Below are 14,281 nucleotides of genomic sequence, written 5' to 3'. Positions count from 1 at the left end.
CAGATTTATTAGATCAGAAGTCATTGTAGAGATGACATGAGATCTGTATAAAGTTCTTTAAACATTTATAAATCTGAGTCTTTACCTCATGTTTTATGTATAACAGAAGCTTAAAGAATGTGTATGGGACAGAATGAAATTGAATGAACATTTCGGGTTGTTGGTTTCTCATCAGTAAAATGAGGCATTTACTCTAGGTTTTCAGTGTCCTTTTCAGTTTTTTGTGATCCTAAATTATACTTGGAAACTAGAATGATTGATTAGGCCAGTGAGGACCCTTAGAGTCCAGTTCATTCAGTTGTTCCAATGAGAAAGGGAAACCCAGGGAATATGGGATGAGTGAGTTGTACATTTGGGGTTTGAACCCAGGTCATCTGACTCATTGCCTTCAAAATGGGAACGTCCCAATGATTTTTTCCCTTTAGTTACGAATCTGAATTTAGAGATTATTTCCCACACCCTTCTTTTACTGGTCAATTTAGGCATCCACAGAAGTGCCTGAAATTCCATATTATCTTTTTGAGTCTTCAGTTCTCTTCACATTTCAAGCTTGTCTGGTCTATTTAACTTCTATGAAATGTCCTGGGAAATCTGTTTGTTTTTAGATAACTCCAATTGTGATATCATTCCTAACTCTCAAGGGATTGATGTAAAAAATGTACATTAGAGTATGAGCTCCCTAAGGCTAGAGTTTGTTTTATTTTTTTCCTTTCCTAAGATCCTGTATTTAGCACAGTACATGGCACATATTAGGTGCTTAACAAGTGCTTATTGAGTGACTTAAAAAAATTGCCTTGCAGTTATGAAAGGAAAAATTTGCCCAAATCTTGTATTTTCTCTGGCACTCAGTACAAGCTTTATACAAAATAGTTATTTGTTGTTTATTAAATTGAACTGGCTCATGAACTTTCTTGTTGTCTGGGAACTTGCAGAGATGGCGAGCTGATGGATAGGACAATCAGCTGCAGTGTGTTTCCAGCAGTAATGGTACTATGGTTTTGACTACAGTGTTCAGAACAAAAGGTGAAAGGGGGTAGGGAGTGAGGTCCAGGGATGCACGCATGGCAACAGCCAGAGACCAAGAGGGTCTGGGTGAATGGCTGGAGGCCTGCTCAGAATCTAAGATGGGTATAACTGCAGGGTGGGCTTATTTCATCCAGCCACCAGTCACTGAGACTGACTCCTCAGGACTGACGGCATGGATCCTGGAAGTCCTGGAGGAGGAAGAGGCACAATTATCTTGCCCTCATCAAAGAAATTGGACGGAGATTGGAGATTGGAGAACCCATGTAATTATGAGATTGGAATGGCATGTTAGCCGCTAAAGTTACTCTGAAATATTCATGTTAGCCCTCATAGGGATATTGGTATTATAAAGGAAGACTGCGTTAAGGGGAAGAGTGGGCAATGGTTAACTCAAGTTGGAAAACCCAATGAAGTTCTTTCAGGCAGTAGGATTCCCAGATTGGGACTGAGCAAAGGGAGGGGAATTCTTCTGGGCCAGAGAGTTTTCCTGGAACTCTTACTATTCCAATGACATTTTTAGGAACACTACTCTTGATTTACCTGATTTTGGAAGCTAGACAGAACTAAGCCTTGTTATCATTTGAATGGGAAACTACTTCTGAATATTAGCAGCTTTCAACTTTTCCTTGAGATAGTGTGGTAGAATAAATAGGGTATTTTAAGATATTCAACTCCTTGGGCCATAGTTTCTTCATCTATAACATAAAAGTCTCAAATTCTCCCATCTAAATCTATAATTCTAAATTTTCATATTCTAACAAGGTTTAAAAACTGTATGTCACAGTTCTTGGGTAGCATTGGGTTTCTTGATTATATGAGCAAAGATTAGTGATCTTTTAGCTATGATTTTTTTTAAAAAATGGGCTTTCAGCTAAGAATTGTTATATACAAAGGATGCTCATATTTCACAATTTTATTTTAAAAACACTTTATAAACATATCCTATTCAATACTTAAGAAGTAATTTCCTGACATAGAATCGTAATTTTTTTTTATCAAGAAGTATTGCTTTTGAAGACATGGTTTCTACTTAGTAGAAATATTCTTTATGTGTTCTCATTCTTCCGTGTAGGTAATAGAGTGTAATTATTCTTGGATTTAAGGTAGTCTGATTTCTTTATCTGTAAAATGAGCTAGAGAATGAAATGGTAAACCACTTCATTATCTCTGCCAAGAAAACCCCAAATAGTTATAAAGAGTTGTATACAACTGAAAAATGATTGAAAAACAAATGTATTAACTTAATAAAATTAGTAGATTGTTGAATTTTTCTCTTCTTTCTAATCCCCATTTCTCTTCTAAAAACTCTTCATGAAAGAATTTAATATGTGTCATAATCTAGGGAGCAGAGACTAACTGGTGTAGTTATGGCTGAAGATGAGGTAAAAAGGAAAGAGGATCCTAGTCCTGGCCCCAGCTACCTGTATCTTATATGGCAAAACAGAGGCCCTTCCTCTGTAAAATGAAAGGTGGCTCTAGAGCAAGTGTTTTTAGTTTGAAGTCTATGAACTGATGAAAAAACTTTTATAATTTTATTTTGATACAATTGACTTCCTTTGTAATCCTAAATATCTTATTTTTAAAATTAAAATAATCATTCCGAGAAAGGGTCCATGGGCTTTAGCAGACTATTGTCAAAGGGTCCCATGTCCCAAAGTCTATTAAACCCCCCTAATCTTCCAGCTTAAAAAGTCTATGAATGAATTTTGCCCCTTTAGGGCAAAATTAGTTGAATCAGCAGTTGAGTTAGTCATAAAGTAGACATTTTCATGATGCAAAGCATTCCAATGAATATGACAGGTATGCTTTTTCCAAAGTACAAGGCAATATATCTCATAAATATTTTATAATGGCTTTAACCATAGGAATGGAGTGAAGGGCCTATCAGTAATGAAAGCTTAATTTTTAATCTAAAGAGAGGCAAAGTATTTGCAGAACAATACTTTGAAAAATCATCAAAACCAGAGTTTGAGCTATGTATGTAGGGGAAAGAGAAAAAAGGAAAGGGGAAGGAATTGGAATGCTAACCTAAATATCTTCATTCAGTTCTGGTCATTATGAGGAGCAGGAAGGAAAAAAGGAAAAGAGAAGAAAAGAGAAAGGAAGGAGAAGAAAGAAAAGCAGAAGTATTCAAAGGTGGTTGGTATTTGCTCAGAAGGGTGGGATAGTTGGGAAGCCCAATTGAAGTAAAAAGAACTGGGACTCCATACTTGTTCTCCAATCTCCCCACCTCCCAAATACAGCATGAACCGAAATCCCTCCTTTTCTCTTTGTTCAGAGATTAAATCATTTGGCTCTGACTATACGAATGGTCAAACATAATCGATATTGAGACTCCATCAACTGCAGGGAATTCCTTGCTATAGTTTCCTGTATGTTCTTCACAGTAGATTGAGGGGACCATCCTGCCAGGGCTCAGAGCACAGGAATCAATCTGGAGGGAAGCTCCAACAAACTTTCTCTGTAAAAAGCGATCTGAATCTCACTTGTTGGTAATTTATCATAGGGATTCATCATTAATGTGAGAGAAAAAAGAAAGTGGAGGGAAAAACATGGTAAGAGAATAAGAGTTTGCATTATTTGACCCATTTAGTCAGAAATTTTTGTCAGACACCAAAAGCAGAAACCTAGCTGTTCCCTTTGAAGACAATCATTAATTCGGTTATTATTTTCAAATCTTGTGTCAAATTTCCATAAAAATGGCAGATAAACCTTCACATAATTGCCCTTTATTATTGTAAATACTAGACTTAAGGAGTCTGAACCTCTGATTTTATTTTTTTCTCCCTCACCTCACTTAACAGTATTTTACTTTTCCCAGTTACAATTAAAGATGGTTTTCAATATTCATTTTTATATGATTTTGAGTTCTAAATCTTTCTCTTCTCTCCTTCCCACTACCCAAGATAACAAACAATCTAAGATATAGGTTATACATGTATAATCATATAATCACTTTTTCACATTAGTCATTTTATAAAAGATTTATAAATCAGAATAAAAGGAGAGAGAAAAACAAAAAGCAAAAAAAAAAAGTGCAAATAGTATGTATGCTTCCCTTTGCATTCACTCTCCATAGTGCTTTCTCTGGATGTGGATACCATTTTCCATCATGAATCTTTTAGAATGATCTTGGATCACTGCATTGTTGCGAAAAGCTAAGTCAGTCAGAGTTGATCATTGCACTGTGTTGCTGCTACTATGTGAAATGTTTTCCTGTGAACCTCTGATTTTATTGGCACAGCAAATGGCTGGTGTGGAAACCACTCTGCCAATGCATTAGTCAACAAGCATTTGTTAAGCAGATGTCTTGTGCCAGGCACTGTGCTAAGTGCTGGAAATATAAAAAAAAGGCAAAAACATCCCTGCCCTCAAGGAATTTATTATCTAGGAGGGGAGACAACTACGTAGAACTAAGGCATCTACAGGATCAATTGATGAGGACATCAGAGGGAAGGCATTCAGGTCTTTGGAGAAGGTGGGATTTAGCCTGGAAGAGCAGAGAGTTTGAGGTTTGGATTATGACCAGTGAAAGTACCCAGAGTCTGTCAATGGGGGGACAAGGGCTGGCTCTTGCCATTGTCACTGGATCTTAGAGAATATGGAGAGGGAGGAAAATATAAAAATAATGGTTAGGTGGGAAGGGGCCACCAAAAGGATTTAATTCTGGTGGTAACAAAACGCCTTTGGAATTGATTAATAATGGGGTGCTATGGTTTGATATGTGCTTTAGGAATATCACTTTGATAGCTGGATAGAGGATGGACTGGAGTGGGGAGACCCAACAGCAATCATTGTAATCACTTAAGCATGATAAGGACTTGTACCAGGATGGGGGGCTGTGTCAGAGGAGATGAGGGGACATGTGTAAAAGAGATCTGGCAGAAGTAGAATGGACAGGACCGGGGAACAGACTGCATATATAGGATGAGAGGATGAGAATTTGTGGGTGATACTTAGGTCACAAACCTGGACACCTGGATGGATGGTGGTACCCTTCACAATTATAAGACAGTTAGTAAGAGGAGGAAGCTTTGATAGAAAAGTTGAATTCATATTGAATATAAAATGCCTGCTTCTCTGAGACTTTCTAAGGAACCAAGAAATTAAAGGATTTACCTGTGATCACAAAGCTAGTCATGTCGGAGGCAGGTCTTGACCACAAGGCTTTCTGGCTTCCTAGGTGTCCCTATTTATTATACCATCTATCTCTCTGCAAATCTAGACTGTGAAAACTCCTCCACGGGAGTCACTGTAATGTGCAAATATAATTCAAAGGAAGCAAAAGATTAAGAATATTACATGATAGTACCTGTGACACTCATTCACAACATTGTTCATATTCAGAAGTGTTAAACTTACTTCCCCCAAACTCCCAAATTTTGCCAGATCCAATTAAAATGAATTTGGGAAATGTTGAACAAAATACGTAAAAATACAAACCAACAGAGGCAATATTAACTTGTCGTTTTCTAAGTCAATGTGCCACATACAGAGAGTTTTTCATCCCTGACCTAAATAAACTCAAACCTCCTCATTCCTCAAGGGAAACTTCTAGGAGTTGAAGGAATTTGATCAACATCATGAAATCCTATCATTTTTCAGTTTCCTCATCTTTTGAATGAGGAACTTGGACTATTTGGACTTGGAGGTCCCTTCCAGACTCCAATCTCTGATCCTAAGACTTGGAAACTTTCTGTTTAGATGTGGGGAATGAGAGATAAGAGCAAAGAATGACTCTAAGATTAAAAAACCTGCTTTTGTGGGAGGATAAAGATGCTCTCTGTAGAAATGGGGAGGTCTGGATCAAATCACTTAGCTTCTCTTCTCATTTTCTCATGTACAAAGGCAAGTTGATTTTTGTACTATTCACTGCTATGATTTGGTTTTTAATCTATTTATTTATTGTTATTCAATTATATTTTCCCCAATTACATGTAAAAATATTCAACATTCATTTTTGTAAGATTTTAAGTTCCAAATTGTTTTTCCTTTCCTTCCCTTACCTCCTTCCTCCCTATGACAGCAAGAAATCTGAAATAGGTTAAACATGTGAATCATTTTAAACATCTTTCCATATTAGCCATGTGTTACATTTGTTTTTAATTGAGACTTTTAAAAATTTTTAAATTAAAACACTGAAAAAGGGCATTTCCATATACTAATGCAAAATCAAAATTCAACATTAAACTATGAATTTCCATTTCATATTGTTTTCTTTTTAAAAAAATATATATGATACATTCTATACATTACTTTCAAAACTGTACTGTTTATCTGCTTCCTTCTGAACTCCCTTTTGTTCTCTTCTGTACATTTAAAAACAATTGCAAAAGTCCTTAATTTTTGGTATCATTATTGCTATCTTTTCTTTCTATTTCAACTCCTCCCCATTAGAAACTGAGAAATTCATTTTTATAAGATTTTTGCAGGAAATCTCATGATAAACTGTAAAAATGTAGTATAAATGAGTTACCCTTATTACCACCATCATCATTATCATTATTGTTATTATTTCACTGAGTGAATCACATCAAGAATGATCGCTTTGTGTGTGTGTATGTGTGTTGTGTAATGCTGCTAAGCTAGGGGACTAAGCTAATACTAAAAACATAAATTATCAGGTTTTCATTGAGGAGTATGACAGCATCCATCATGACATTCATATGAAAAATATGGAAAAAGGTGGAGAGGAAGAAAATTTGTTTAGGTGGATTTAAAACTGATTGAACAACCATCCCAAACCTTGCTGATTAATGGATCCGTGTCAAGTTGGACTGAAGTCCCTTGAATTATGCCTGAGGTTCTTCTCATAGGCCTGTCCTTTCCAATACTTTGCTCAATAAATTAGTTGAAGATATAGATGGCGTGCTCATCAAATATGCAGCTGGGGTTGGCCAGCAATCAGGATTCAAAAGTGTCATTCATAACATGGTTCTTACCCCCCCAAATGGAATGTAGCAGGGATAAATTGGAAGTCTAACGTTGCACTTTTTAATTCAGCAAAAACAAAATAAATAACAGGAAAAGTATAGGTCGATTCAGGACTAACCCAACAGTGAAAATGGCCAGCAGGGATTCTGGGAATCATAACTTGTGCTACATGACTTCTAAACAAATTAATGCAATCCTTTTGCTAAATATCTGAACAACAGCAGCAGCAAGGCTGCCTTAATGGAAGTAGCGAAGTAGTAGCATTTCTTTACTTTCCATTGGTCAGTCTATGATGGAGAGTATTGTCATAAGAATAATAGATTTGGGGGCAAAATGGGTAAACCTGAGTTAGAGTACCTAAGTTCAAATCCAGCCTCATTTACTCGCTGTGTGACCTTGGGCAAGCCACTTAACCCTAGTTGCCTAAAAAAAATAGAATAATAGATATATATCTGGAAGAAACTTTGATGACCTTAGTTCAATCTTCTCCTTTAACAGATGAAGAAACTGAGATCCAGAGAGGTTTTATATATGTGTATATCATATATAAGATATAGAAAATTATCTTTTATGCATATAAAAGATATATAAGAAAGAACTTTCTAACATTTAATGCCATCTGACGGTTTAATGACTTCCTTTGTCACTAGAAATGTTCAAGAAAAATCTGAATCACTGACCCACTTAGATGCCAACTTCTGACACTCACTAGCCATGCATCTATAGGCAAAGCTCTTAGCCTTTCTGAGTCTCTGTTTCCTTCTCTGGAAAAATAATATTTTTCACTACATACCTTACAGGGTTATCATGAAGAAAGGGCTTAGACCATTATGGGAATACAAATTTTTAATGTTTCAAGCTCTTCATTTTATTAATGAGAGAAACTAAGTCATCCAAGTTTATGGAATTAATCCATGGTAGGAAAGAGAGAAGCAGCAGGTCTCTTGCCTGTCAGTCTAGTATTTTTTTCTGTTATATGCTGTTAATTTTGAGTCACTGTGATACGAACAGTCCCAGCTCACTTGTTGGGCCTCTCGTTATTACTTCATTTGTTATTGTTGACTTTAGGAAGTGAGTAGAGAAGATTCCCCTCGATGGATTCCCGGGCTGCGGAAAACAGATAGTAAACACTGTTTTTGGATGGGCTTTTACTGGCCAACCAAAGCTTAATTGCCATCATGTCTGAACCTAACGATCATTTCCAATTTTTTTTTTTTTAAAGATTCTGAGTTTGTGGCAGAAACTCATGACAGAGCCCACTAAGACAAGGGTTGGAAGAGACCATGTGTTGTAGTGGAAAAAGCTGTGTTTAGAATATTTGGACTTGAGTTTGGGCTCTCCATCCAAATTCCCTACCTATATATGGCAAAATCTCAGTTCTTTTTTCTGCATGTGGATTAAAATAGATGATCCCTAGATCATCCAAGAAACAAACAAACAAATGATCTCTAAAGCCCAAATGTTTAGGCTTTCAAAGGCTAAACAAAAGCATCTGGGGAGAGAGGAGAGATGGATGTTGACCAAAGAAAAAAGTAGAATTTAGATATTGTGCCCATTGCAGGGGTTCCTGAACATCATATTATTAGTTTGGGATGAATTTTTTTTGGGGGGGTCTAATATGCCCTCAACTTGTGCTACATGACTCTTTGGGCTCTCTCTAGAGAGGAGTAAATATGTTCTAACCATTTTTCATTATTATGAAAACAATAAGATAGAACCCAGAGTGGCAACCTCAGGATCTGATGCTCTGGGTTCAAAGCCACTTTGGGTCTTATTGGCTATTTAATACTAACAGATCATTGAACTCTTGGGGCCTTAGGCCATGGTCTGTATAGGCCAGAAGAAACTAATGTGAGATCACATCTGTTTGAAGTGTCCCTTAGCTGAAACTGGGAGTCTTGGCCAGGAAGTGATTTCCAAAGTCTGGCTTTGATTCTCAGGACCCTTGCAGTACAATCCATCGGTCATCTCCCATTAAGATTTTGATAACCGGGTATGAGCTAGATTTAATAACCATTAGGTTCCTTCAAGATCCCAGATTTTATGATTCTATTTCTACACTACCATCATCATTTCTAATCAATGACTCAATTAACATGCTCTCTCAAGGGTCTCTTTTGTTTAGACATTGTGCTGATTGTTAGGGATGCAGAGACCAAAGTGGACTTTGTCTGACTTCAGGGGGCTTACTTACACTTTAGTGAGGGAAATGACCTATAACTAAAAATATTTTCCCCGTGTGATTGACAGATCGGGCAACATTTTGAAGGTTATGTGAATTTTGAGTTTGTTTTTCTATGATTTCTTCTGCAAAAATCAGTGAGAAGGCAGAAAATAGCACTTATTTATGATACATACACACAAGCTGCAACCTTTCCACTTCTACTTTCACAATCTTTAGGTCTTACTATTGATTGTGCAATCTGGGAAGCAGGGAAGAACTGGTCTTTACTGTCCCCACCTGCTTCCCGCTCCAACCCTTCACACCTGGCCTCTGTTCTATACAGTCCTCTACAGGCCAAACAGAAGGGTCACTGTTTTTTATAAGATTTATGTATTTTTAAGCCATTTAACATGTATAAAACTGTGCTATTGTTTTGATCAGATTCTTTTCTTTGTTATTTATGTGTCGCTGAAGATTTTGAGTGTTTTGCTCCTTGTACCATTTCCTCCATAAATTGTGCAGTTTTATTATGTAATTTTGCATAGTTCAGTGCCTTTTGGGAATGCACATGTTGTGTCATAGCAGAGCTGCTTTTACATAGAGAATATGTATTACAAAATCCAAGTTGGGTTTGGAAGGTGGACGTCAGCCTCTGGGGAAATTAGGAAAGACTTCATGAAGAGAAGAGGAGAAGAGAAGAAGGAAAATCAGGGAACCTGGCTTCAAATTCTGGTTCTGCCACAGATTAGCTGAGTGACTTTGGGGATGTTGTTTAAAACTCCTCGAGTTTTTGTAATTTAAAATTTGTAAAATAAAGGCTGTTGTACTAACTGATTAGGTCACATACATCTCTAGATTTATAATAAAAAAAGGAATGACTGTCATTGAATGTCAGCCAGCAACCACAGTGCCTTTTATGTCTGTCTTTCTAAGAAATGGTGTGTATTTGCTGCAGGTATTTACCGAGACAGACAAGAAGGAGATTCTGAAATCCAAGGGTATTGTGTGAGAAGAATGGAGTGTGAGACAATGTAGGGTGTTCTGGGACTGTTTGGGGAGCTACTTCCTCTGCCTATTCCTCAATAGGTTCCATTTTTTGTTGGATCCATTGAGTTGTGGTTAAGATATTGCCATATCAGAGGCCTCTGGAGAATAGTCTTTCAGCATTAACAAGATTGCATCCCCACAGTGAGAGAGATGCAGCCAAAATCAATTGTAACTTGAGGTTTTAGGGCTCTAGGGGCTTCTAAGTTTCTTTTAAAGCAGCTGGGCTGCAGCTGCCTTTTGGCTTGCTAATGGCCTTGAATTTCATTATCTGAGGCCCAGGAGACACCCTCACTTTATCAAGTTCTGATGCTGTATGGCCGTTTTCCCTCTTTCCTGTCATTCTTTAATGCGTAAAGTGAGAAGGAGAGGGACTTTAGTATTTCCTAGTCTCTCTTCTCCTTCTGCAGCTGTCTGGACTCCATAGTCATAAGGCCTTCTCAAGAAAATCTGAAGGGATATACAGTACATTCAAATCAATAAATCATGAAATATTTGTCCACCATCAATTACTTTTCCAAAACTGTACTGTTAACTTTATAAAGAAAACATCCTTACCCTCAAAAGAGCCTATAATCTATTTGGCAAGAGAACATTTATTTATGAGAAGCAATTCAAACACAGGATAGCATAGGGTCAACTCCTAAATGTTGTAGTTATCATAATCTAATGATAAAGGAGTTCAGAGAAAGGAGCCGTCAGTATGGGTTAGCAGAGTTGGTGGAGGCTTCCTGCAGGAGTAGTTTATGAGTTGGGCTTTAAAAGAAAGGAACAAGAATTGATCCTTATCGGTTCCCAGTTTGCCTTATGCCTTCTGAGCAAGTAGGTTGGAATTCAGCTAGTTAATTGATGAGTACGCAGAAAAGACAGATTCATTGTCTTGGAGGATTTACAAACATCTGTAGCTTTCAGATGATTAGACTCAGTGATATGGTATTGTCACTAGTGAGATGTTATAATGACTGAGATTTACATCTATTTCTGTAGACCAGGCATAAGGTATCCCCCTCATCAGTGACTACTGACTTAAAGAAAAGTTATATAAGAGTACATAATATAAAAGTAAAATAATAATACAAACAATAAAATAAAAATTATAAACAAAAAGAAATTATTTTAGTTGTTTTAAGAGAATGAAAATTTTTTAAATGTTTTATTACATTCTTTTTCAATTAAAAAAAAGGGAACACAAAACTTATTCAATTAATTTAAGTTTTTTTTTAAAAGTGGATAGTCCTATGTTATATTCAGTTAAGGGTGAAGGAAATATGGTAGGAGAGGAAGAAAAAAAATAAACAAAGAAACAAAATGGGAGAGAGAGACACAATTATTGAGTTATCCCTTCTATATTACAACTTTTCCTATTACAGTTTCAATACATCATGAGTTGGCAAAGAAATTAAATGGGAACTTTGGGGAATTTTGTGGAAGCTGCAGACAATATATGAAAGCCAACAGATGACATGGAAAAAATTTAGAAACTCAAAAAATGCATAAAATATATGTATAATATTGTATAATATCAACATATTTTGTCTTTTAATATCAAATAATGCAAACTTCTTCTTTGGATAAAGAGAGGAACAAAAAATTTATTACACAGATTTTCCAGATTATGGAGACCCTGTTCCTCCAACCTCCATGATTTGGAAGAGATAACTCTATTCACAAAGGAAGACATTCGTGAGACACAAATATACAAGAAAAAACCACAGAGAATGAAGAAGACTTACAGAAACACACAGATGGAGAAGAGAGCGTCACATGGCTAAGATCTAATGTACTAAAGTTAGCACTTTCATTAAACTTCTGTTTCATGTAAGGCATTCTTTTGGGGTAAGGAAATACAAAGAAAGAGATAAAACAAAGCAAAACAAAACTAGTTCCTGTTGTCAAAGCATTTGTAATCTACTGGAGGATAAAACAACATATAAATCAATATAGTCAATGTAATATAAGTCCACATATTACGACTATATTAAACATTAATTCTTATTATCAATTATGTTTATTTATTAAATATATTATGAATATATTTATGATTATAAAGAGGAAGGAACAGCAATGGGACTATTCAGGAAAGGCTTCCCATTGTGGATAGTAGGTCAGCTCTGCCTTGAAGATGAAAAAGGGTTCCTAGGATGAAAGTAAGGAGGGATCCTGTAAAAAAAAGATTTTTTACAAAGACACGGAGGAGGAAATTCCAAGTTTGGGGAATAGCAGAGAGTTCAATTTAGCTAGAACACAGAATGTATGAAAAGGTTATTTAGTCGTTTTTCAGTCGTGTCTGATGTCATGTTTGTGGCTCTATATGGGAGTTTCTTGGCAAAGCTACTGGAGTGGTTTGCCATTACTTTCTCCAGCTCATTTTACAGATGAAGAAACTGAGGAAAATCACTTGCCCAGGGTCACACAGTTAAAGTGTCTGAGGTCAGATTTGAACTCAGAAAGGCACTATATCCACTGTGCTGTGTAATAGCTACCCCACATAAAAGGGAATAATATGAAATAAGTCTAAAAAGGTAGGAAGGACTCTGCTCAGATTTTTACTATCAAAAGTGTGTGTGTATCTTCCACAACACAAGAATTATTTTCTATGTAAATCTTTCCCCAAATTCCTACTTCTAGTGCTGTCCCCTCATCTCACACTGTCTAATATTGATCTACTTTGTGTTTATTTGCATTTATCCTTTTTATAGTTATTCTTTATATACTCAAATATTACTTTAAGAGTCTCCCATAGCATGTAAATTTCTTGAGAATAGAGGCTGTTTCTTTTTCTGTATTTGTATCTCATACACTTAATAAATGTTTGTTCTTTGGTTGGTTATTGCTGTTATAATGGTCCTGATTAGCCTTTCATTATAACAGATTGACTTCAAATATGGTATTATGTCTGTATCCCAAATCTTAAATTGTCATTCTCTTTACTACTCCTATAAACAAAATTCTTAATACCAATAGAATCTCATGCATATTAAGAGAAACGACTTTTTTTTTTTTTTGTTTAGGTTCGAGATGATGAAACTTTACTTGAAAAATTGTGTGACAGCAAGATTCCTGTCTCTGTATACTCCATTTCCAACAGCATCTGGATCAGGTTTAAGTCAGCTCTTTCAGTACAAAAGGCCAGTTTCCGGGCCTTTTACCAAGTTGGTAAGAAAACTGGTGACTTGAATTGTGACCTCTAACTTGCCTAATTTTAAGATATCAATTTCTCCAAAGAACCTTGTTATCATATGATCATTTGATAACCATATTTATGCATAAGGAAATTCAGGTAATTGTATATCTAGGACTTCATGTCCAATCATAAGCCATTATTCCAATCTCTGATGACATTTCAGATATATTATTTTTGAGAGTTTAATGGAAACTAGAGCAGTGATCAGCCAAATGTTAAATACTGCTTTTCTTTTTTGTAGCTTGTGGGGGTGAGCTAACGGGAGAAGGGACCATTCGCACACCATTCTATCCCAACGCCTACCCTCATGAAAAAACCTGTGACTGGAAAATCACTCAGCCCCAAGGCCAAGTAATCATCCTTAACTTCACTGATTTTCGGATTGGCAGTTCTGCCAACTGTGACACTGATTATCTTGAGGTAACTTGCTTGAGGTTGGGGAACTTTGGGGATGCTACTGAGGATCACATTTCATTAAATTAGAATCTGTTGCTCTCTAGTCAGGTACAGCAAAGAGACAATTAGGAATAAGAAACAGAATTAATAATTATAATAAGCACATGGATAGTTATATAGGTCACCTTTTTCCCATGGAAAAACCTTTTAATGATATTTTGAGAAAAAAATATCTCACACAGCATTACTTTTGTACTGTTTTTTATAAAAGAATCAACATAGGAAGCAATGTAATCCTAAAAATTATGCATTTTATCTGACCATATTGCTAATGGGTTCCATCTAATTTACATTTAACTTCTGGAAAGGCTAGGAAGATGTCCCAGCAAATTATTATTAATAACAGAAATAAAGGCTGTCATTGATATAGTGGTTTAAAGTTTATAAAGTGCTTCGCATGTTTGATCTCATTTGTTCTTTACTGCTTCTGGGGGTCTAGTGGAGGGGCAAGACTCAGCATTTTACAATGAGAA

The 14,281-nt window shown here is 36.1% G+C and overlaps 1 protein-coding gene across 1 annotated transcript in view; it reads left to right on the top strand.

The window, feature by feature from the left end:
• The window catches only part of CUBN (cubilin), a 282,230-nt gene that overhangs the window by 37,366 nt on the left and 230,583 nt on the right, over positions 1–14,281 (top strand). Inside the window, exons 17-18 of the mRNA XM_051963617.1 lie at positions 13,180–13,324; positions 13,594–13,772. Of these exons, the coding sequence (XP_051819577.1) occupies positions 13,180–13,324; positions 13,594–13,772 (324 nt within the window). The remainder of the gene's footprint in view (positions 1–13,179; positions 13,325–13,593; positions 13,773–14,281) is intronic.

Source organism: Antechinus flavipes, chromosome 5 (genome assembly GCF_016432865.1).
Source record: "Antechinus flavipes isolate AdamAnt ecotype Samford, QLD, Australia chromosome 5, AdamAnt_v2, whole genome shotgun sequence".
Classification (NCBI taxonomy): domain Eukaryota; kingdom Metazoa; phylum Chordata; class Mammalia; order Dasyuromorphia; family Dasyuridae; genus Antechinus; species Antechinus flavipes.
Note: the sequence above shows the minus strand (reverse complement) of the source record. Positions and strands in the feature narration are given on the sequence as shown.